Here is a 22,918-nt window from a genome sequence, read left to right as displayed (position 1 = left end):
CGATTTGCTTCTAGAGGCTGAAAAAAAAAAACGCTCATAATTAGCTGCTAGGAGCTTAAAAATAAGCTTGTGTGCATGGAGCCTTTTACTATATACAGTCAGGTCCATAAATATTGGGACATCGACACAATTCTAATAGTTTTGGCTCTATACACAACCACAATGGATTTGAAATGAAAGAACAAGATGTGCTTTAACTGCAGACTTTCAGCTTTAATTTGAGGGTATTTACATCCAAATCAGGTGAAAGGTGTAGGAATTACAACAGTTTGTAGATGTGCCTCCCACTTTTTAAGGGACTAAAAGTAATGGGACAATTGGCTGCTCAGCTCTTCCATGGCCAGGTGTGTGTTATTCCCTCATTATCCCATTTACAAGGAGCAGATAAAACGTCTAGAGTTCATTTCAAGTGTGCTATTTGAATTTGGAATCTGTTGCTGTCAACTCTCAATATGAGATCCAAAGAGCTGTCACTATCAGTAAAGCAAGCATTCATTAGGCTGAAAAAACCAAGCAAACCCATCAGAGATAGCAAAAACATTAGGTGTGGCCAAATCAACTGTTTGGAACATCCTTAAAAAGAAAGAACGCATCGGTGAGCTCAGCAAGACCGAAAGACCACGGAAAACAACTGTGGTGGATGACCGAAGAATTCTTTCCCTGGTGAAGAAAACACCCTTCACAACAGTTGGCCAGATCAAGAACACTCTCCAGGAGGTAGGTGTGTTTGTGTCCAAGTCAACAATCAAGAGAAGACTTCACCAGAGTGAATACAGAGGGTTCACCACAAGATGTAAACCATTGGTGAGCCTCAAAAACAGGAAGGCCAGATTAGAGTTTGCCAAACATCTAAAAAAAACCTTCACAGTTCTGGAACAACATCCTATGGACAGATGAGACCAAGATCAACTTGTATTGGAGTGGGAAGAGAAGAGTATGGAGAAGGAACTGCTCATTAAAGCGGAGTTCCGGCACAGAAATGATTTTTTGCTGAACATACCCCCGGGACAGTCAGGGCTAGCACATTCCACAATGGCTAGCCTCTGATCTGTCCCGGTTCGCCACTTACCTTTTAGAAGAAATACTTACTTAGAAAATTTCTTCCACAGCGTTTCCATCTCTGTTGTGGGCAGCTGAAGCCGGCGCGGTCCTCTTCTCTGTCTTCTTCCGCGTCTTCTTGTCCCAGAATGCACTGCACCGGCCCCTCTCGTCACTTCCGGTGCGGCGCCGCATTCCTAAACAGCTTCTGGGCATGCCCAGAAGCTGTTTAGCAGGGGAATGCGGCGTCGCCCGGAAATGACGAGCGGGGCCGGTGCCGTCGCATTGATTCCTGGGAGCTATGACGTTTAGCTCCCAGGAATCATCGCGAGGCAGGAAGTGACGGGGTGAGCCGCGGCTCCGAGGGAGGAAGCAGTCAGAGGTGAGTATTTACGATCTTCAATAAAAAGGTGAGTAAACAAAAAAAATAAAAATAACTATCCAATTCCTTTTCAGGTGAGCGCTACCTAGCGGAGGGGCACAAAAAAAAAAATCGTTTTTGTGCCCGGAACTCCGCTTTAAGCAAAGCATACCAACTCATCAGTGAAGCATGGTGGTGGTAGTGTCATGGCGTGGGCATGTATGGCTGCCAGTGGAACTGGTTCTCTTGTATTTATTGATGTGACTGCTGACAAAAGCAGCAGGATGAATTCTGAAGTGTTTCGGGCAATATTATCTGCTCATATTCAGCCAAATGCTTCAGAACTCATTGGACGGCGCTTCACAATGCAGATGGACAATGACCCGAAGCATACTGCGAAAGCAACCAAATTGTTTTTTAAGGGAAAGAAATGGATTGTTATGCAATGGCCAAGTCAATCACCTGACCTGAATCCGATTGAGCATGCATTTCCCTTGCTGAAGACAAAACTGAAGGAAAAATGCCCCAAGAACAAGCAGGAACTAAAGACAGTTGCAGTAGAGGCCTGGCAGAACATCACCAGGGATGAAACCCAGCGTTCAGACTTCAGGCTGTAATTGACTGCAAAGGATTTGCAACCAAGTATTAAAAAGTGAAAGTTTGATTTATGATTGGTAATCTGTCCCATTACTTTTGGTCCCTTAACCCCTTCAATACCGAGTCATTGTAAAATGACGTCGGCAACATTCCTTTATCGATCCGGGCTGCCGTCATATGACGTCGGCCCGTTCTAGCTGCCAGTGCGCGCCCCTGGCGGCGCGCCCCCGGTGGCGCGCAGCGGCGCGATCAGGGATGAGGCTCGTCCCTCGGACATAGCCCATCCCTGATCAAGGTAAACAGCCAATAGAAATTGGCTGTTTACCACGTGATCAGCTGTGTCAATCACAGCCGATCACATGAGCGGCTCCAGCGCGAGCCGCTCGTACTTTCCTTAATGCGCGCCCCCCGGGGGCGCGCAGCGCGGTGATCGGGGACGAGGCTCGTCCCTCGGACAGAGCCCATCCCCGATCTAGGTAAAGAGCCAATGAAATTGGCTCTTTACCACGTGACCGGCTGTGTCCAATCACAGCCGGTCACAAATGTCATCAGAGAACACGGTAACTAGCATGACATGTTGGGTATCTATTTACTCGGCGTAACATTATCTTTCACATTATGGAAAACAATTGGGCTAACTTTACTGGTTTCTTATTTTTTAATTCAAAAAAGTGAATTTTTCCCAAAAAATTGCGTTTGGAAGACCGCTGCGCAAATACGGTGTGATAAAAAATATTGCAATAATCTCCATTTTATTCTCTAGGGTCTCTGCTAAAAAAATATATATAATGTTTTGGGGTTCTAAGTAGTTTTCTAGCAAAAACTGATTTTAGCTTGTAAACACCAAATGTCAAAAATAGGCCTAGGCAAGTGGCTAGGATGCATGATGATGCTCCTTGGATGTTGGGCCCCTCTATATGGCTAGGCTGTGAAAAAGTCTCACACATGTGGTATTGCCATACTCAGGAGGAGTGGCAGAATGTATTTTGGGGTGTCATTTTTGCTATGTACATGTTGTATTAGGAATATCCTATAAATTGACAACTTTGTGTAAAAAAAAAAAAACAAGTTTTTATTTTTTTCCCACATTTTCCAAAAACTTGTGGAAAAAAATGACATGTTCAAAGGACCCATAATGCCTCATAGAATATACGTTGGAGTGTTTGCTTTCCAAAATGGGGTCATTTTGTGGACTTTTCCATTGTATTGGTGCTCTAGGGCCTTGAAAAGTGTGATGGGTAGTAAGAAAGTTTTATGTGTATTTATGCTCCTTAAACGCCTTATGGTGCTACTTGGACGTGGAGTCTCTTTTTGTGGCCAGGCTGTGTAAAAGTCTCACACATGTGGTATCACCATACTCAGGAGTAGCAGAACGAATTTTGGGGTGTCATTTTTGCTGTGTACATGCTATGTGTTAGAAATGGCTTATAAATTGACAACGTTTTGGGAAAAAAAAGAAGAAAAAATTTTTCTTCATTTTCCCAAGAATTGTGGGAAAAAATTATTATAACTTCAAAAAACTCACCATGCCTCTTACTAAATACCTTGGACTGTCTACTTTACAAAAAGGGGTAATTTGGGGGGCATTTGTACTGTCCTGACATTTCAGGGCCTCAAGAAAGGATAAGCCATCAGTACATCTGGTGTGATCAATTTTCAGTAATTGGTACCATAGCTTCTAGACTCAATAACTTTCACACAGACTAAATAATATACACTAATTTGGGTTTATTTTACCAGAGATATGTAGCAGTATAAATTTTGGCCCAAATGTATGAAGAAAAATTAAATTTTTGCAAAATTTTATAATAGAAACTAGTGTTTCTATTAGAAAAAGTGTTTTTTTGGAAAATGTTTGCACTTTTTTTGCTTATCACGAAAAAAAAAAAACCCCAGTTGTGATCAAATACCACCAAAAGAAAGCTCTATTTGTGTGAAAAAAATGATAAAAATTTAGTTTGGTTACAGTGTAGCATGACTGAGCAATTGTCATTCAAAGTGTGAGAGTGCTGAAAGCTGAAACTTGGTCTGGGCAGGAAGGGGGTCTAACTGCTCTGTATGGAAGCGGTTAAAAAGTGGGAGGCACATATACAAACTGTTGTAATTCCTACACCTTTCACCTGATTTGGATATAAATACCCTCAAATTAAAGCTGAAAGTCTGCAGTTAAATCACTTCTTGTCTGTTTCATTTCAAATCCATTTTGGTGGTGTATAGAGCCAAAAAGAGGAGAATTGTCCATGTCCCAATATTTATTGACCTGACTTGTATACAGTATAATCTTCTGTTATTCTCAGAGTTGATGAGAGAATTTTTTTTTTTTATTTTTTACTAACTATAGTGCTTATTTATAGTTCTCACTGCATAAGGATATTTAACCACTTGCCTACTGTGCACTTAAACACCCTTCCCATCCAGGCCAATTTTCAGCTTTCAGCGCTGTCACACTTTGACTGACAATTGCGCGGTCGTGCTTCACTGTACCCATATGAAATTTTTATCATTTTTTTTCACACAAATAGAGCTTTCTTTTGGTGGTATTTAATCATCTCTGGGTTTATTTTTTACAAAATAAAAGAATAAAGACAGAAAATTTTGAAAAAAAAAAAAAAAGTTTTCTTATTTTCTGCGAGTAAATTTTTCTCCTTCACTGATGTGCGCTGATGAGGCTGCACTGATGGGCACTGATGAGGCTGCACTGATGGGCACTGATGAGGTACTAATATGCCGCAATGATGGGCACTGATAGGCGGCACTGATAGGTGGCACTGAGAGGTGGCACTGAGAGGTGGCACTGCTGGGCACTGAGAGGCGGCACTGATGGGCACTGAGAGGCGGCACTGATGGGCAGCACCCTCAGTGCCCATAGTGCTGCCAGTCAGTGCTCATCAGTGCCTAGATGAGCAGGCACTGCTGGGCACTGAGAGGTGGCACTGCTGGGCACTGAGAGGCGGCACTGACGGGCACTGGCGGATGGCACTGATGGGCACTGATGGGTGGCACTGATGAGCAGCACCATCAGTGCCCATAGTGCTGCCAGTCAGTGCTCATCAGTGCCTAGATGAGCAGGCACTGATGGGCACTGACTGGCAGCACTATGGGCACTGATTGTGGGCATTGATGGGGGACACTGATGGCGGGCACTGTTGGGGGCAATTTGTATGTTTTTTTACCTTTTTAGTAATCAGGGCACTGGTGATCAGTGCCCTGATTACATGTCTCTGTGTCCCCGGCGGCTGACGGCTCCCCCTCCTTCCTCACACTGCAGGCTCCGTGTGAGGAAGGAGCGCCGGCGATAAGAGATGGTCTCATATGTTTACATATAAGATCATCTCTCATTGGATGGTCCGATCACGGCCTCCCGAAAATTCGAGTCCGCGCTGCAGCCGTATATAGGCTGTAGTGCGGATGGGAGGAAGTGAAGAATACATTTTTTTTTTTTTTTTTTTTTTTTTTTTTTTTTACCTTTTTGCATATTAACTGAATTATACACCACATTTCTTCAATGCATCTCTATGTAAAAACGGATGATTATCTGTTTAACATCAGTTTTTATCCGCTTCCGTCAATGTTCGTTTTTTTGAACGGATGAATGCCCTATTTTCTCTTACGTCCTCTGACAGTCGCCGCCCACTCATACAGTCTTCACCAATGGGTATTGACCTCTTATCCATAGGAGCAAGCTAGGCATAAGACTTGTTAGAAACAAAGCGATTTACATAGACACACCTGTAGGGGGCTATCCCTCTGGTCCAATACCCCCCTGCTATCAGCATTCCCAACTCAGTTTGTCTTCTGCCTAGTTAGGAGTAAGATGGGCTATCCCTGTGCTGGGGCTACGGTCTCAGCCTTTCTTCTGTTTTATTACTTTTATTTTATGCTAAGTGTTTTCTTTGCACTACTAGCTTTTTATTTGTTCCTGCGCTTAGTTAGTCGGATCTCCGGAAGACTACAGCGTTTGCGGAGCTGGGAATCGGACTGGTTGTCCTGGTGTCCTAGGACAGAGAATCTTATGGAATCCCAGCCCGCCATCGAGCGTTTAGCAGGCTATTAGTACGCCCTGGCCTCGCAAACGACCTGTCCCTGTCCTCGGGGACAAAAGCCAGCGAGGTGGCCACCTCGCTAGGATGCCTGAACCGTGCGTTGCTAGAGTCCTGTTTTGGCTGACGGCACCCCCGCCACCTGGGATGGGAGGCTTCCCGTCGCAGAGAGGCGCCCCACGCCATCATGGTACGGTGAGTACATTCTGTGTGGGGCCTCTGTCTGGGGATGACAGTCTGCTGGTGTCTGTGCTCTCCCCTCATGTCTGTGTGTCTGGGGCTCGCATTCCTCCTGGTCCCTGTTGGGGCTCTACCGCGTCCAGGACGCTCTGTGGGGGTTCTTGGGGTCCCTAAACCCTGTGGCACTATTACTGTTTTTTACTGGGGTACAGACATGTGTGGGCAGCCCGCTGCGGTGAAAAAACGCAGGCCGCCATTTTGGGTATGGGGGCTGCTCTGGCTTCACTATGGGCACCTCAGCAGTCATTTTCTGTAGTAGTGTATCGCGCCCTTCGGGCGCCATCTTATGTGTGGCGGTTTGCTTTATACCGGCGCCATCTTGTGTGTGGCGGTTTGCTTTATACATGTGTTCGGCGGCCATTTTCCCGGAGCCTCCCATTGATTCCTATTGGCAGCCATTTTTCTTTAGTCCGAGTCCTGTTTAGCCTCTAGCGGTGTGACATCACTTCCTTTCCTCATGCAGAGAGATCGTTGGCAAGCGTGGTAACACTCCTGGGGGTCCTTTTATTGCTGTTTTTGGGGGATATCTCCTGGCTATCAGTTTTATTCCTACCTGTGTGGTATTTCAGTCTAGTCCCTATTGCGGTGGGATGGCCGATATTGCGATTTAAAGGGCCAGCACCATATAAGCTTTTATGGAGTCCCAGGACAGCAAGTTCCCCCCAGCTTTGGTGGATGATTTCAGGTACGTCTGAATCATCTGCGATTTACTGCTGCACTTGCGACTTTAGCGTGGATCTATTGATGTCTGAACGGGATTCTAGAAAAAGGCCTAGGCTTTCTCTCTCCTCTGATTCAGAGTCTGATATGGTTGCCATAGACAGTGTACCCCCTTAAGGGTCTCAGTCCTCTCACTCGGAGGGGGAGGATGAGGAGGGGGATGATTCCCCCCCCCCCCTGGGACGGCCAGAGAACGAGCCACTATGTCTGCGCTCATTACCGCTGTTAAAGATACACTACATTTAGAGGATGAGCCCAACCCACCGGGTAAGCGGTCTTCCTTTTGGGACCCGTAGAACCCAGAAAGCGCCAAGGTGTTTCCTTGTTCCGCTGAGTTTCACAAAACAGTGAACGAACAATGGCGCAATCTGAAGCGCAATTTTGTGGTACCAAAACAGTTTCAACTCCGTTATCCATTTGCGTCTCCTACGGCTTCGCGCTGGTCCGTGGCCCCTAAGGTGGATCACACGGTGTCCAGATTGAACAAGGCCACTCGCCACCTATGCCCACGGAGTTCAGGGACCCTACGGATAGGCGGATGGAATCTCTTGCTCCCCACTCCTATATGGTGGCGGGTTCCTTAATGAAACCTATTTTCGCCTCAGTGATGGTCTCTCAGGTTGTGGTAGATTGGGCCAAGGTGCTCAGACGCACCCTTGTGGCTGATTCTGCCCCTCCTACTACTTTGGAGATGGACAAGATTTTTCAGGCTGTTGTGTACCTGTGACGCGGCCTTGGATGAGGCCCCTTTAGCCGCACGACTATCTGCTGTCGCGGTGATAACCCGTCGTTTGGTATGGCTGAAGAGCTGGTCGGCTGACCAGACTTGAGGAAGACGGTGTCTGACATCCCTTATGCGGGGATTCGCCTTTTTGGGGACTCCCTGGACGAATTGGTAAAAGGGGTCACTGGGGGCAAGAGCACTCTGCTGCCCCAGAATCCCAAGGGTAAGTTTTTCCGCGGTAAGCGGGGCCCTTCCTTTAAACCAAATCAGGGGTCCTTTCGTGCCTTCAAGGCACAGGACAAGGGCAAATCCTTCAAAGGCCATGGTGGCCAAAGGAAGCCTTGGGCGGGCAAGTCAAAAGCCGCCCTAGCTGGCGCGGCGGCCCAGTCCGCCTCGACCTGAAGGGACGCCCTCACCCGTTCCAGGGGTGGGGGGACGTCTGCGCGGTTTTCTCGAAGCTTGGCTGCTCCGGATTCTGGGGGGTTCAGGAAATCATTCTATCAGGTTACAAGATTAAATTCCTTTCGCGGCCAGCGGACAGGTTCTTTCCCTCAAATCTTCATTTGACCCCAGATCGTTTGCAAGATCTTCATCGGACGGTTCAGGATCTTCTCGCCCAGGGGGTAATCGTCCCGGTGCCACATAGGGACAGATTTCGAGGGTTTTACTCAAATCTGTAATCTGTGCCCAGAAAGGAGGGCAAGGTACGTCCAATTCTGGACTTGAAAGATCTTAACCGCTTCGTGCGAGTTCAAAAATTCTGCATGGAATCCCTCCGTTCGGTGGTAGCCTCCCTGAGCCCGGGAGATTTCCTGGCTTCCATCGACATCAAGGATGCATATTTACACATCCCCATATTCGAGGGTCATCAGAGGTACCTCGGATTCGTAATCGCAGAGGAACACTATCAGTTTGTGGCATTACCTTTCGGTCTCGCTTCGGTTTCAAGGGTGTTTACCAAAGTGCTGGCTCCTAATCTAGCCCCGACGGGTGCAGGGAGTTGCGATCTTGGGATATCTGGACGATCTCCTGTTAAGGTCGAGTGCCAGTCCGAGCCTATTACGCGATCTGTCAACTACGGTTCAGACGCTCCAGGAGTTCGGGTGGACCATCAACGTTCAGAAGTCTACTTTGTCCTCTTCTGTTCGCCGCCCTTACTTGGGGATGGTCCGGGTTCCGCCCAAGCAAAAGTCTTCTGCCGGAGGACAAGCTCCGGACTCTGCAGAACTAGGTCAGGTCCCTCAGGGACAGTGAATCCTCATCACTCGGGACCTGCATGCGGTCCCTGGGATTGATGGTGTTCGCCTTCGAGGCGATACCGTTTGCACAGTTACACACACAATCTCTCCAAGCGGAGATCCTAGCCAGGTGGGACAGGCTTCCTCAATCCTTGGAAAAGAGGATATCTTTGAGTTGCCAAGCCAGAGAGGAGGATCTGTGGTGTCTCCAGCTGTGACGGAGGGGGAAGTCCTTCCGGCTGTTGTGGACCGTGCTCACCACGGACGGTGCTCACCATGGACGCCAGCCTATCGGGCTGGGGTGGCGTCCTGAGCACTCTGTCTGCCCAGGGCACTTGGTCGGAGGAGGAATCCTCCCTGTCGATTAAACATCTTGGAACTGCGAGCGATCAGGCTGTGCTTGCTCCGTTGGTCGGATCATCTTCGGGGCCGCCCTGTGCGGGTGCAGACGGACAACGCCACTGCGGTGGCTTGCATCAATCACCAAGGGGGCACCAGGAGTGCCCGGGCGGCCCAGGAAGTGACCAAAATTCTGTCTTGGGCCGAGACACACGTCCTGGCGATTTCGGCAGTTCACATTCCGGGTGTGGAGAATTGGCAGGCCGATTATCTGAGCCGCCAGACCCTGGACCAGGGGGAATGGTCCCTACACCCGGAGGTGTTTCAGATGCTGTGTGCGTAATGGGGATCCCCGGATGTGGATCTAATCGCATCCCGGCTAAACAACAAGGTGGGAAGGTTCGTGGCAAGAACGCTCGATCCTCTGGCAAGACCGTTGCCTTTGTGACAGTTGCGCTTCCCACCCCTCATGTCTACACCGCTTTGGGACATCCCATTGGTGAAGACTGTATGAGTGGGCGGCGACTGTCAGAGGACGTAAGAGAACCGAATTTTTGTAAAATCTTAACCGTAAAATTCCTTTCTCAGAGTCCTCTGACAGTCCCCCCCGCCCCTCTTTTGGGGTTCATTTGGACTTTACTTGCTACCAAACTGAGTTGGGAATGCTGATAGCAGGGGGGTATTGGACCAGAGGGACAGCCCCCTACAGGTGTGTCTATGTAAATTGCTTTGTTTCTAACAAGTCTTATGCTTGGCTTGCTCCTATGGATAAGAGGTCAATACCCATTGGTGAAGACTGTGTATGAGTGGGCAGCGACTGTCAGAGGACTCGGAGAAGGGAATTTTACGGTAAGATTTTACAAAAATTCTGTTTTTTTCATCCATCGGACGAAAAACGGATGTAAGCGGACAAACTGTCAGTTTTTCATCTGTTTTTGCATTGGTAGTGGATGTAGAAAAAACGGATGAAAGAAAACGGTGAAAAACTGATACACTTTAAAGTGACTGAACTGATTAACTGAACGGACCGTATGTGTGAAATGGGCCTTAGTGATATTAAAGTCCTTTTTTTTTTTTTTATTTATTTAAAAATAACAAAACATGTCCCCGACAGCTAAGGTTCTTGTGCAACCTTGTTAAATCGAGATGAGGCTCAAGTAAGTATTAGGGAGCTTAGGGGGGGCTGCTGCACACAGACAATTTTTTTTTCTTATCTTAATGCATAGAATTCATTAAGATTAAAAAAAAAAAAACTTTTGCCTTTTTAATTCCGTGAGTGTGTTCGTTGGCTCTGATTTATAAATGACCAATTGGACACAATACTTTCCCCCGGTAGCTTGTCATGTAATTGCTATTTAGCAAAGATTTAGAATGGCTGACTTCCAAAAAAAGCCCTTAGAGAGTGTGACTACAAATAGGCTTTTACAAGCACAGTGCAAAATATATCTGGACAGGACATGTTCTCATTTTGGAGTTTTGCACCAAGGGTGGAAAAAGTAGCAAGAGCAGACAGAGAGAGGGTCAAGAAAATATATGGTGGTAATTAAAAGGTTTAAAAATGTAAGGCAAACTGAAATAACTCAAATATTTACTTATTGAAGATAATTTTATAGCCGCCTTATAATACAATTAGATTCTTATTAATATTTTGAAGGTATTGTGACCTTCCAGAATGTAATTGCTGTATATAAAAAGTTTGGTCAGTAGAGATTCAAATGACCTTTTCTAATATTGGCACAACCGTTGGACTGCTAAATCCTACAGACTTATGTTCTTATCCAAGCTGCAAATAAGATTTGACCTTTTTATTGCATCTGCCAAAAGTTCATTATTAGAAGATTTTAGGTCTCCCAAGTTTGTAATCTTCACTAGAAATGGAAATGTAAGCTATGGAGCATACAGGTATCAACACACAGGTATGCGAGTATAGAGCTGGGTAATTGCTTGATTGTTTTCACCCTTATCATATTGTGCCAAAGTAAGCTAGTTTTGTGATTGCTAACGTGTTTGCTGTTCATTATTGCCAGGAGTTGCCTGCAGTTGAAGAACTGTCCATTAACCTACCAGAAGATGTTGAAATAAAACCATTTGGAACGGTTTCCAGCATCATTGATCAACTAGGTATGATGATTTTCTTTAGTTGTATAACAATTAAAGCCTGGGCCATTCAACGGCTGACAGGGTTTGCACTTTAAAAAATGTTATACGTAATTAACCAAATCTGTATATTTCTCACTTATAAAAAGTTTTCTGTCCTTCTATACCCTATCAGTGTACAGAGTTTTTTTTTAATATTTGTGCTAATAATGCTGGTAGCATTTTAAACCAGGGAGAGGCTGGGCAGCCAATTATAATTAAGCCCCGGTATTAAACCATGTTTATTTAGCCCAGGGCTTGACAAATTTGCCTGAAATCTAGGAGCCAGCTAAAAAAGTTAGGAGCCAGTTTTTTTTTTTTTTAAACTAACAACCAAGCTTTATTTAATAAAACGGATACTAAATTTACACATAAATACGACTAGAACCCCACTCTCCTCTATAGCGCAATTGGATGGAAACAGACTGTCTGTCTTTTTCCATCCGATGCCATCTGATCCGATCCTCCGATTACCGCTCCATAGAAGAGAATGAGGGGTCCGATTAGGTCTGTCTGAAAAACTGACAGGCGGACCCGATCAGACAGCCCGTGTGAAAGGGGCCTTCGGCTGTATATATAATATAAACATTCTTTTTTTTTTCAATTCTTATTAAAAAAAAAAATGATATATAATTATATATATATATATATATATATATATATATCCTTTTCTCTATCGCTCATTGACAGACGTAGTCTTCTTGATTCTCAAGAGCTGGGTTATGTTGTCTCCGCAGGAGTAGGACTAGGCAGAATGACAAAACGTTCTGGCTCCACCCTAGGGGGCAGTCCCTGAGGGTATATCCTCCCTCTCTCTGCTACAGGGAATCAGTTTTTTTCTGTCTAGTCAGGAGTAAGGACCTAAGTTCCTTGCTGGGATCTTTTGGTCCTGGCAAGACTTTTTTTCTTTAAGAAAAAGACATTTTTTAGGTAGTTTTCTCCAGTGTTTTTTTCCTGTGAGATCTTCAAGCAAAAATGCCGGACTGGGCGACACTTGTGGTCACCCCAGCCGGCCTACGAGCGCGTGCAGACCAGGCATTGCGCTTGGTCGGCCGCGACATATTCAAGTAAGTATGCGGGGCCGGGCGACGGGCTGGATATGGATCCAGTGGTCACCCCGGTTTCTGCCTAAAAGCGCGTGCAGACCAGTGCGCTGAGTCGGCCGCGACGGAGTCCCAGTAAAGGGACTGACTTTGCGAGTTAAAAGCTCGCTTGGACGCCAGGACCAGAGAGTCGAGGCGTCCACAAACCCCCACCTCGGTGGAGAGGGTATTATGAAGAGAGGGTGCCTGTCGGTTCGGTATGGTGAGTAAAACGTTCCCTTTTTTCCTCATTTATGAGGCAGTATATATTATGGGCCCCTCCATATATGGTCAGTATATATCTGACACTTACAAGTCCCCCTTGTAATACAGCATGTGTTTGTGGGAAGTGGACTTGGTTCAAGAGCTAACACTCTACCCAGCAGACTGTAACATTACAGCAAACATAGGAGGTATAATCCTACCTTATGTGCAGTGTATCTCTGTAGATCCATATGTCACCTCTCAGCAGAGTGCAGGTGGATGTGCTGGGAAGACTATATCGGCGGTCCGCCGCCATTTTGCCGTAGACCGAATGCATGTATGTCCTCAGGTCACGCCGGCCGCCATGTTTTTGGAGTCTTATGTCTCTTCTATGGGGGCGGCCATGTTTTGTGAGCCCAGCTTCCTCGTGGAGGGCTGGGAACGCCGGAAGGCGTACACAGGGGGCGGAGCCACGCCTTCTGCCCGGGGAAAAAGCAAACAGCTCCTTCCAGTCTGTGTAAGACAGACGCTGGCTGCAGTTTGTTGGAAACTGCACTGCATCGGTTGGTGAGCCTTGGGGGTCCCTCTCTCTCTCTCTCTCTGGGATCGAGAAGCAGGTACTCTGAGGGGCGCTATTGCGCTAGGGGGAGACACACAAAAAAAAAAAAAAAAAAAGTTTTTTTGTTTATTGCTGGCAAAAGTGTCCTGTATTAACATGGACCCTGCCACTCATGTATCTCCTCCGGATCCCCTCGAGGGGTCTGCGGGATCCTCCAGCACCCCATTGACAATTGAATCTTTGTCAGCCATTATGGAAACTTTTGTGTCCCGGGTGGAAGTGGCTTGTCAGGGACAGGGCGCAAGAAAGCGACCCCCGCCTAACCCCTTATTATCTGAAACCTCGGATTCAGACTCTGAGCCTATTTCTGCAGTTGCAGGTACTTCATCTAGTATTGGTGTCTCGGGTCCTGTCTCTTCAGACAGTGAGGAGGATGTTTCGGCATCTGCCATAGCCCGAGAGGAAGCGTTGGTAAACGCACTCATTGTATCTGTTCTAGAGACTTTAAGGTTACAGGGTATTCCATCAGAAATAGCTGAAACTGAGATCCCTTTTGGGACTAAAAAGCGCATCAAAGTGGCAAAGGTTTTTCCATTGCCCAAATGTTTTGGCAATCCAATCGATGAAGAATGGCGTCTGCCAAAACGCACTTTTAATATTTCCAAACGCATTGACAGGCGTTATCCGTTTGAGGAAACCCTTATTAAGAAATGGACAGAACCACCTGTGGTGGATTCACCAATTGCTAGATTGAATAAAGCCACGGTTATTCCTTTAGAAGACGCTCCGTCTTTTAAAGATCCAGTGGATCGCAAGATAGAAGCTATGTCTCGCACCATGTTTTCCTTGATTGGATCAGCTTTCAGGCCAATAATTGCTATTGGTCTGGTTTCGCAGGCTGTAACTGAATGGACCAAGTGGTTACGCCGGGACTTAGAAGAAGTCCCTCAGGCGGTATCAGATTTGTTGGAACAAATGATACAGGGGTTACAGTTTGTATGTGATGCGGCGTTAGACGCCACTCCATTAATGGCGCGAGCATCAGTCTCAGCAGTGGTTCTCAGGCGTACACTGTGGCTAAAAGGTTGGATAGCCGACCAAGGTTCCAAAAAAGCATTGGCTAATATCCCCTTTTCAGGAGAACGTCTATTTGGAGCCAACTTAGATGAGATCATTAAGGATCTCACCGGTGGAAAAAGCACCTTTTTACCGCAAAATTTTAAAGGTAGAGGAACTCGTCAAAGACGAGGGCCTTCTTTTTCTGCTCACAAGAGGTTTTTTCGTCCAGCGGGTGAAAAAACTAAGTCCTCCAAGGTTCCTACAGGAGGCGTCAGGGGTCGTTGGTCGGGCAAGCAAAAGCCCGCCCCCTCCAGACCTGAAGATAAACCATCCAAAGCCTGAAGGTGCGCCCCCACCCATAACTGGGGTGGGGGGACGTCTTCGCCGGTTCCCGGATCCATGGCTTTCCAGAATCCCGGACAAATGGGTTTGCGAAGTCATAAAGTCAGGGTACAAGATCGAGTTTCGATCTCTCCCACCGGCGCGATTCTTCCCTTCCAATATCCGACTATCTCCGGATCGTCTAGAAGATCTGCGGAGAGCAGTCACAGATCTACTACAACAAGGAGTGGTAGTCCACGTTCCTTGGACAGAACGGTTTCAAGGGTTTTATTCAAACCTGTTTACAATACCCAGGAAAGAGGGCAAAGTGCGTCCAATTCTGGACTTAAGAGCACTCAATTCTTTCGTCAACATAAGAAGATTCAGAATGGAGTCCATTCGCACGGTAGCAGCCTTCCTGCATCCAGGGGATGTCCTAGCGTCCATAGACATCAAGGACGCCTATCTTCACATTCCCATTTTCGCAGGACATCAGCGTTTTCTACGCTTTTCCGTAGAGGAGAACCACTATCAGTTTGTGGCGTTACCTTTCGGTCTCGCCACGGCTCCGCGGGTCTTCACAAAAGTGTTGGCCCCAATGTTGGCACTTCTGCGCCAAAGAGGTATATCGATTCTAGGTTACCTAGACGATCTTCTGCTTCATGCAGAGTCTCCTCAGACCTTGCTACAAAACATAGAAATTACTATGATTTCTTTACAGGAATTCGGGTGGCTGGTGAACCAGCAAAAGTCTTTTCTGGTTCCCACCCAGAGGCTCGAATATCTGGGTCTAATTCTAGACACAGTCAGGACAAGAGTGTTTCTTCCGGTAGGGAAACTTCGAAAGATTCAATCAGCAGTCCAGTTGTTACTGTCAAACAGCTGGTCTTCCCTTCGGACTTGCATGAGGGTTCTGGGGTTGATGGTGGCTTCATTCGAAGCAGTCCCATTTGCCCAGTCCCATACCCGAATTCTTCAGCAAGAGATTCTCCTCAGATGGAATCGGAATCCGGAATCCCTGGACAATCAGATACGATTGAGCAAACAGACCAGAGAGTCTCTGGTTTGGTGGCTTCGGTCTCCAATGCTCAGCCAGGGAAAGTCATTTCTGCCAATATATTGGACGATAGTGACCACGGATGCCAGTCTATCCGGATGGGGAGGAATTCTCGGTCAATTATCTGCCCAGGGACTTTGGTCCCCGGAAGAATCCAGATTACCGATAAATGTATTTGAACTGAGAGCGATCAGACTTTGTCTGATTCACTGGACCGAGCAGCTCCAGGGCAGCCCGGTTCGGATCCAGTCGGACAATGCCACGGCCGTGGCTTATGTCAATCACCAGGGGGGCACCAAGAGTGTCCGAGCGGCCAAAGAAGTGGCTTGCATTCTTCGCTGGGCGGAACGATTTGTTCCAGCAATCTCTGCGGTGTTCATTCCGGGGGTGGAGAATTGGCAGGCAGATTATCTCAGCCGTCAGACCCTGGATCAGGGGGAATGGTCCCTCCATCCAGACGTTTTCCACCAGTTGTGCCTACGGTGGGGCACCCCGGATGTGGATCTGTTGGCATCACGATTCAACAGGAAAGTTCAGAGATTCGTGGCTCGCTCCCGCGATCCTCTAGCAGAAACCGCAGACGCACTGATCGCCCCGTGGGGGCAATACCAGCTAATATATGCCTTCCCTCCTCTCGCGTTACTGCCAAGACTTCTTCGCAGGGTAGAGGAGGAAGGAATCCCAGTAATCCTGGTAGCTCCGGACTGGCCTCGTCGAGCTTGGTACGCCGACATGGTCAGACTGGTGGCGGACGTCCCGTGGAGACTTCCTCTCAGAGAGGATCTACTGTCTCAGGGACCGATCTTCCATCCTGCTTTACGATCGCTGGCTTTAACGGCCTGGCTATTGAGACCCAGGTGCTGAAGGACAAAGGTTTGTCAGCTTCAGTTATTCCTACTCTAGTTGAAGCAAGGAAAGCGACTTCCAGAAAGATTTATCATCGCACATGGAAGTCCTACATTGCATGGTGTGAACCTTTGGGGTTCCGTCCTCGGTCTTATTCGATTAGTCGAATATTGGCTTTTCTGCAACAAGGGGTTGAGCAGAAACTGGCCTTGAGTACTATCAAGGGTCAGGTCTCAGCATTAGCCATCTTCTTTCAGAAGCCTTTGGCTACTCATTCCTTGGTGCGGAATTTCATCCAGGGGGTGCGACATCTGGCTCCGCCAGTGCACGCGCCGTTACCCCCCTGGGATCTTAATTTAGTGTTGTCGGTTCTTCAGAAACCTCCCTTTGAAGATATTAGGGAGATTCCTCTACCCACGTTGTCCCAGAAGGTGGCCTTCTTGGTGGCTATTACTTCTGCACGCAGGGTGTCAGAACTGGCCGCATTATCTTGTCGTTCACCATATCTGGTGGTTCATAGAGATAAGGTGGTTCTTCGTCCGAATCCATCCTTCCTACCAAAAGTAGTTTCAGAATTTCATCTGAATGAAGAAATTGTATTACCTTCCCTGTGTCCTAAGCCCAGTCATCCTCGGGAATTTGCTTTGCACTCCTTGGATGTGGTCCGGGCGATCAGGGTATACTTGAAAACGACAGACTCGTTTCGCAAGACGGATTCACTTTTTGTGATCCCAGATGGACCCAAAAAGGGGTTGCCTGCATCTGCCGCGACCATTTCCAGATGGATCAGACAGACGGTAGTGCAGGCTTATTCTATTAAGGGTCGGGAGCCCCCGTTCCCTGTTAAGGCGCACTCCACTCGGGCACTTAGTGCGTCATGGGCCTTTCGCCATCAGGCGTCAGTGGTCCAGGTGTGCAAGGCGGCTACCTGGTCGTCGGTGCATACCTTCTCTAAACATTATAAAGTTGATGTAATGGCATCGTCTGATGCCTCATTTGGCCGCAAGGTTTTGCAGGCCGCAATTTGAGGAGACCAGTGGTCTACCTCGAGGGTTTTTTCCGTTGGAAAATTTTTCTTTAGTCTCATTCTTTGTTTATAATGAGCCTTTAAAACTTCTAGTTTGGCACCGGTTGGGCCTACTAGATTGGATTTGATTTTGTCAATCCCACCCCTCATTTGTGGCACTGCTTCTGGATGTCCCAGCTCTTGAGAATCAAGAAGACTACGTCTGTCAATGAGCGATAGAGAAAAATGGATTTTTGTAAGAACTTACCGTAAAATCCTTTTCTCTTAAGCTCATTGACAGACGTAGTACCCGCCCCTCTATCATTGAGTTGGGTTGGGTTAATTTCTCTGTACTGCTTTAAACAGAACTGATTCCCTGTAGCAGAGAGAGGGAGGATATACCCTCAGGGACTGCCCCCTAGGGTGGAGCCAGAACGTTTTGTCATTCTGCCTAGTCCTACTCCTGCGGAGACAACATAACCCAGCTCTTGAGCAGTGTTCCCTTTAGCCTGCGCGCATGCGCGGGCGCGCAGTGTGAATGAAGGTCCCGCGCAAGCACCTATTCAAACCGCGCAGCCGCAGACGTGGCGGCCGTGTAGCAGAGCGTGCGCCGCGAGAGCACGCCCATTGTGTGACAATAGCGAATGAAAATTCGCTATTGTCACACGGATCCTCCTCCTGGCCAATCAGGGAGCGGGTCCTCCCGCTTCCTGATTGGCCGAAAGGCCAACTTCATGCCATTGGCCGAGGAAGAGGCGCCGGGACTCGGGAGTCAGGAGGACTGAGGAGAGGCAGGAAGCCGGGGAATGAACTGAAGAGAAGCTGCCGCCCGTGACCATGAGGTAAGTGCACGGGGGGGGGGGGGGGAACACTGGCATCTCTACATTGATTTGGGGACAATGCTGTGGGCACTCTGCATTAATTAAAAACTGAAAAAATGGCAGAACCATTACTAGACTCGGGACTGAAGAGTCTCTACATTGAAAGGGGGCACGCTGGCATCTCTACATTGAAAGGGGGCACACTGGCATCTCTACATTGAAAGGGGGCACACTGGCATCTCTACATTGAAAGGTGGCACACTGGCATCTCTACATTGAAAGGTGGCACACTGGCATCTCTACATTGAAAGGTGGCACACTGGCATCTCTACATTGAAAGGGGGCACACTGGCATCTCTACATTGAAAGGGGGCACACTGGCACCTCTACATTGAAAAGGGGCACGCTGGCATCTCTACATTGATTGGGGGCAATGCTGTAGTACTCTGCATTGATTGGGGGCAATGCTGTAGTACTCTGCATTGATTGGGGGCAATGCTATGGCACTCTGCATTGATTGGGGGCAATGCTGTGGGCACTCTGCATTAATTAAAAACTGAAAAAATGGCAGAACCATTACTAGACTCGGGACTGAAGAGTCTCTACATTGAAAGGGGGCACGCTGGCATCTCTACATTGAAAGGGGGCACACTGGCATCTCTACATTGAAAGGGGGCACACTGGCATCTCTACATTGAAAGGTGGCACACTGGCATCTCTACATTGAAAGGTGGCACACTGGCATCTCTACATTGAAAGGTGGCACACTGGCATCTCTACATTGAAAGGGGGCACACTGGCATCTCTACATTGAAAGGGGGCACACTGGCACCTCTACATTGAAAAGGGGCACGCTGGCATCTCTACATTGATTGGGGGCAATGCTGTAGTACTCTGCATTGATTGGGGGCAATGCTGTAGTACTCTGCATTGATTGGGGGCAATGCTATGGCACTCTGCATTGATTGGGGGCAATGCTGTGGGCACTCTGCATTGATTGGGGGCAATGCTGTGGGCACTCTGCATTGATTGGGGGCCACAGAAAAATGATCAAACGTTGACCGGTCCGCGGCGATAAAAAGGTTGGGGAGCACTGCGCTCAGAAATTTTTTTATTTGCTCAGCCCAGTAAAAAATTAGAGGGAACATTGCTCTTGAGAATCAAGAAGACTACGTCTGTCAATGAGCTTAAGAGAAAAGGATTTTACGGTAAGTTCTTACAAAAATCCATTTTTTTTTAATAAGAATTGAAAAAAAAAAAGGTTTTATTTTTTTTTTTTAATAATTAAAAAAAAGAAAAAATGTATTTTTTTTTTAATTTAAAAAATAAATTCATAATAATAACCACACTCCCTGTCCACTTACCTTTTAAGCAAAGGTAACTGGACAGAGAGATGAAGCCTGCAAAAACTTCCCATCTCCTTCCAAAGAGCAGATGAGAAGGAAGGCATTGAGAACATGCATTACTCCCGGCCACCACAAGAGGGCGCCAGTTCCCCTAGCCTCTCATCTAACAGAAGAAGGCCGAAAAGCCGGGGCCTCAATTTATGGACGGCGTGGAAGTCCGTGCACTCGGGAAAGAAGGTGGGGGCGCAAAAGGGACAGGACAGCTCCTGCAGGGCCCCCCAGGCGCCAGGTCGCTAATTCTAGTCGCAAATGCGACCTGGCGCCCGGGGTTTGTCGAGGCCTGATTTAGCCGCATGCATTTTTCATCATATCCTTTCCTTTTTATAGCTTTTCTTTCTAGTTTCCTTCCTCTGTTATAGGTTTTAATGTAGAACTGTTAACTCTTATTCTATACTTGTGCTGCTAATCCTGTGCTGCTTTAACTAAAGCATGTTATTGTATTTTTTTTTTCCCCTCCCTTATATCTTTAGTGATTTTGTATATTTCTCTTTCGTTCATTGACGGACATAGCTCCTGATATTCTAAACCATTGGGTTATACTGCCCCCTACAGGAGTAAGACACTAGGCAGAATAAAAAAGTCTGGCTAAGCCTATGGGCAGTCCCGGGGGGTATACTCCCTCTCTCTGCCTAGTCAGGAGTAGGGACCTAGTTTCTTGCTGGGATCTCTGGTCCTGGCAATCTTTTTTTTTTTTTTTTTTTTTCTTCTGGTTTTTCCTGTGAGATCTACAATCAACTGGGGGAGGGGCTGGATAATCTAGATCCAGTGGTCACCCCAGTCGGTGAGCGTGCGCAGACCTCAGCTTTGTGCTAGGTCGACCGCAACATAGTCCCACCGGACTAGACTAGAAGTAGATATAACTGTATGGGGAAAATTTATTTGCATGGATATACAGTACAGACCAAAAGTTTGGACACCTTCTCATTCAAAGAGTTTTCTTTATTTTCATGACTATGAAAATTGTAGAGTCACACTTCAAGAGGTAGTCCCCTGAAATGGTCTTCCAACAGTCTTGAAGGAGTTCCCAGAGATGCTTGGCACTTGTTGGCCCTTTTGCCTTCTCTGCGGTCCAACTCACCCCAAACCATCTCGATTGGGTTCAGGTCCAGTAACTGTGGAGGCCAGGTCATCTGGCGCAGCACCCCATCACTCTCCTTGGTTAAATCGCCCTTACACAGCCTGGAGGTGTGTTTGGGGTCATTGTCCTGTTGAAAAATAAATTATGGTCTAACTAAACGCAAACCGGATGGAATAGCATGCCGCTGCAAGATGCTGTGGTAGCCATTCTGGTTCAGTATGCCTTCAATTTTGCATAAATCCCCAACCATGTCACCAGCAAAGCACCCCCACACCATCACACCTCCTCCATGCTTCACGGTGGGAACCAGGCATGTAGAGTCCATCCGTTCACCTTTTCTGCATCGCACAAAGACACGGTGGTTGGAACCAAAGATCTCAAATTTGGACTCATTGGACCAAAACACAGATTTCCACTGGTCTAATGTCCATTCCTTGTGTTCTTTAGCCCAAACAAGTCTCTTCTGCTTGTTGACTTTCTTTAGCAGTGGATTCCTAGCAGATATTCTACCATGAAGGCCTGATTCACACAGTCTCCTCTTAACAGTTGTTCTAGAGATGTCTGCTGCTAGAACTCCGTGTGCCATTGACCTGGTCTCTAATCTGAGCTGCTGTTAACCTGCGATTTCTGAGGCTGGTGACTCGGATGAACTTATCCTCCGCAGCAGAGGTGACTCTTGGTCTTCCTTTCCTGGGGCGGTCCGCATGTCAGCAAGTTTCTTTCTAGCGCTTGATGGACTTTCAAAGTTTTCCCAATTTTTCGGACTGACTGACCTTCATTTCTTAAAGTAATGATGGCCACTCGTTTTCCTGTACTTAGCTGCTTTTTTTCTTGCCATAATACAAATTCTAACAGTCTATTCAGTAGGACTATCGGCTGTGTATCCACCTGACATCTTACCAACCCCATTTATAAGGCAAGAAATCACACTTATTAAACCTGACAGGGCACACCTGTGAAGTGAAAACCATTTCAGGTGACTACCTCTTGAAGTGTGACTCTACAATTTTCATAGTCATGAAAATAAAGAAAACTCTTTGGATGAGAAGGTGTGTCCAAATTTTTCGTCTGTACTGTACATATACACGTATTTCTATGCCAATAATCATATATCTCTTGGTATAGACACAATCCTTATCTTGACCGATTTTTCCAAGATATCTACCCATTTTAGGGTCCCTAAACCCTTTCCTTTCCTCCTACACATCTATTCTTAGCCCATTATTATTATTTTTTATATTATATATATATATTTTTACATCAACAACATGTGCTAGTTCAAGTATGTCTACATACATAGCCCATTATTACATAGCCCATTATTACATAGCCCATTATTACATAGCCCATTATTACATAGCCCATTATTACATAGCCCATTATTACATAGCTCATTATTACTTTTTAATTGTATATGTGCAAGTTCTATTATGTCTATACATATTTATATACATGTGTATGCATGTCTCCACAGTCATGTAATTTTATTTCTATCCCAATTTATTCTGATTTTATTTTTATGTTTGTTTTGATTTAGATCTATTCTCATATTTTTATTTCTACTTCTATTTTTATTGTATTTTCCCCTATTTTTATTTGTATTTTTTATTTTCATTATTTTTATTTACTATTTTTTTCTATTTTTCCCCCCGTACATTTATATCTACTTCTAGTAATTTATAATCCTATTTTATTTATTTTTGCTTTATGATATCCAGTCTGATTTATCCAGCTTGTACTTCCTTGATTCTCTTGATTATGTATGCCTCTAGGGGGAGGTCAATGAGTGCGCGCATATGTCCATCACATGGGATTGCAGCACTTGACGGTGAGATGTTTTCCACGGTTTCCTCCACTAGATGTCACTGTCTTGGAGCATATAAATTGGCCCTATTAATCCTCCACCATTCAGCTTGAAAAAGGAGCGTGCGCTGGTATCCCATCGGAGTGCACATGCTCTAAAATGCGTCGTCAGCACGCCGGAAGTTCCTCAGATGGCAACGGTGCGGCTCACCCTGCGGTCCAAGCCTCGGTCTTACTCCACAC

The 22,918-nt window shown here is 46.6% G+C and overlaps 1 protein-coding gene across 1 annotated transcript in view; it reads left to right on the top strand.

The window, feature by feature from the left end:
* The window catches only part of NAF1 (nuclear assembly factor 1 ribonucleoprotein), a 180,182-nt gene that overhangs the window by 89,803 nt on the left and 67,461 nt on the right, over positions 1 to 22,918 (top strand). The window contains 1 exon segment of the mRNA XM_082243791.1: positions 11,325 to 11,418. Within this exon segment, the coding sequence (XP_082099917.1) occupies positions 11,325 to 11,418 (94 nt within the window).

Source organism: Pelophylax lessonae, assembly GCF_965119305.1.
Source record: "Pelophylax lessonae genome assembly, chromosome: 1".
Lineage (NCBI taxonomy): Eukaryota > Metazoa > Chordata > Amphibia > Anura > Ranidae > Pelophylax > Pelophylax lessonae.
Note: the sequence above shows the minus strand (reverse complement) of the source record. Positions and strands in the feature narration are given on the sequence as shown.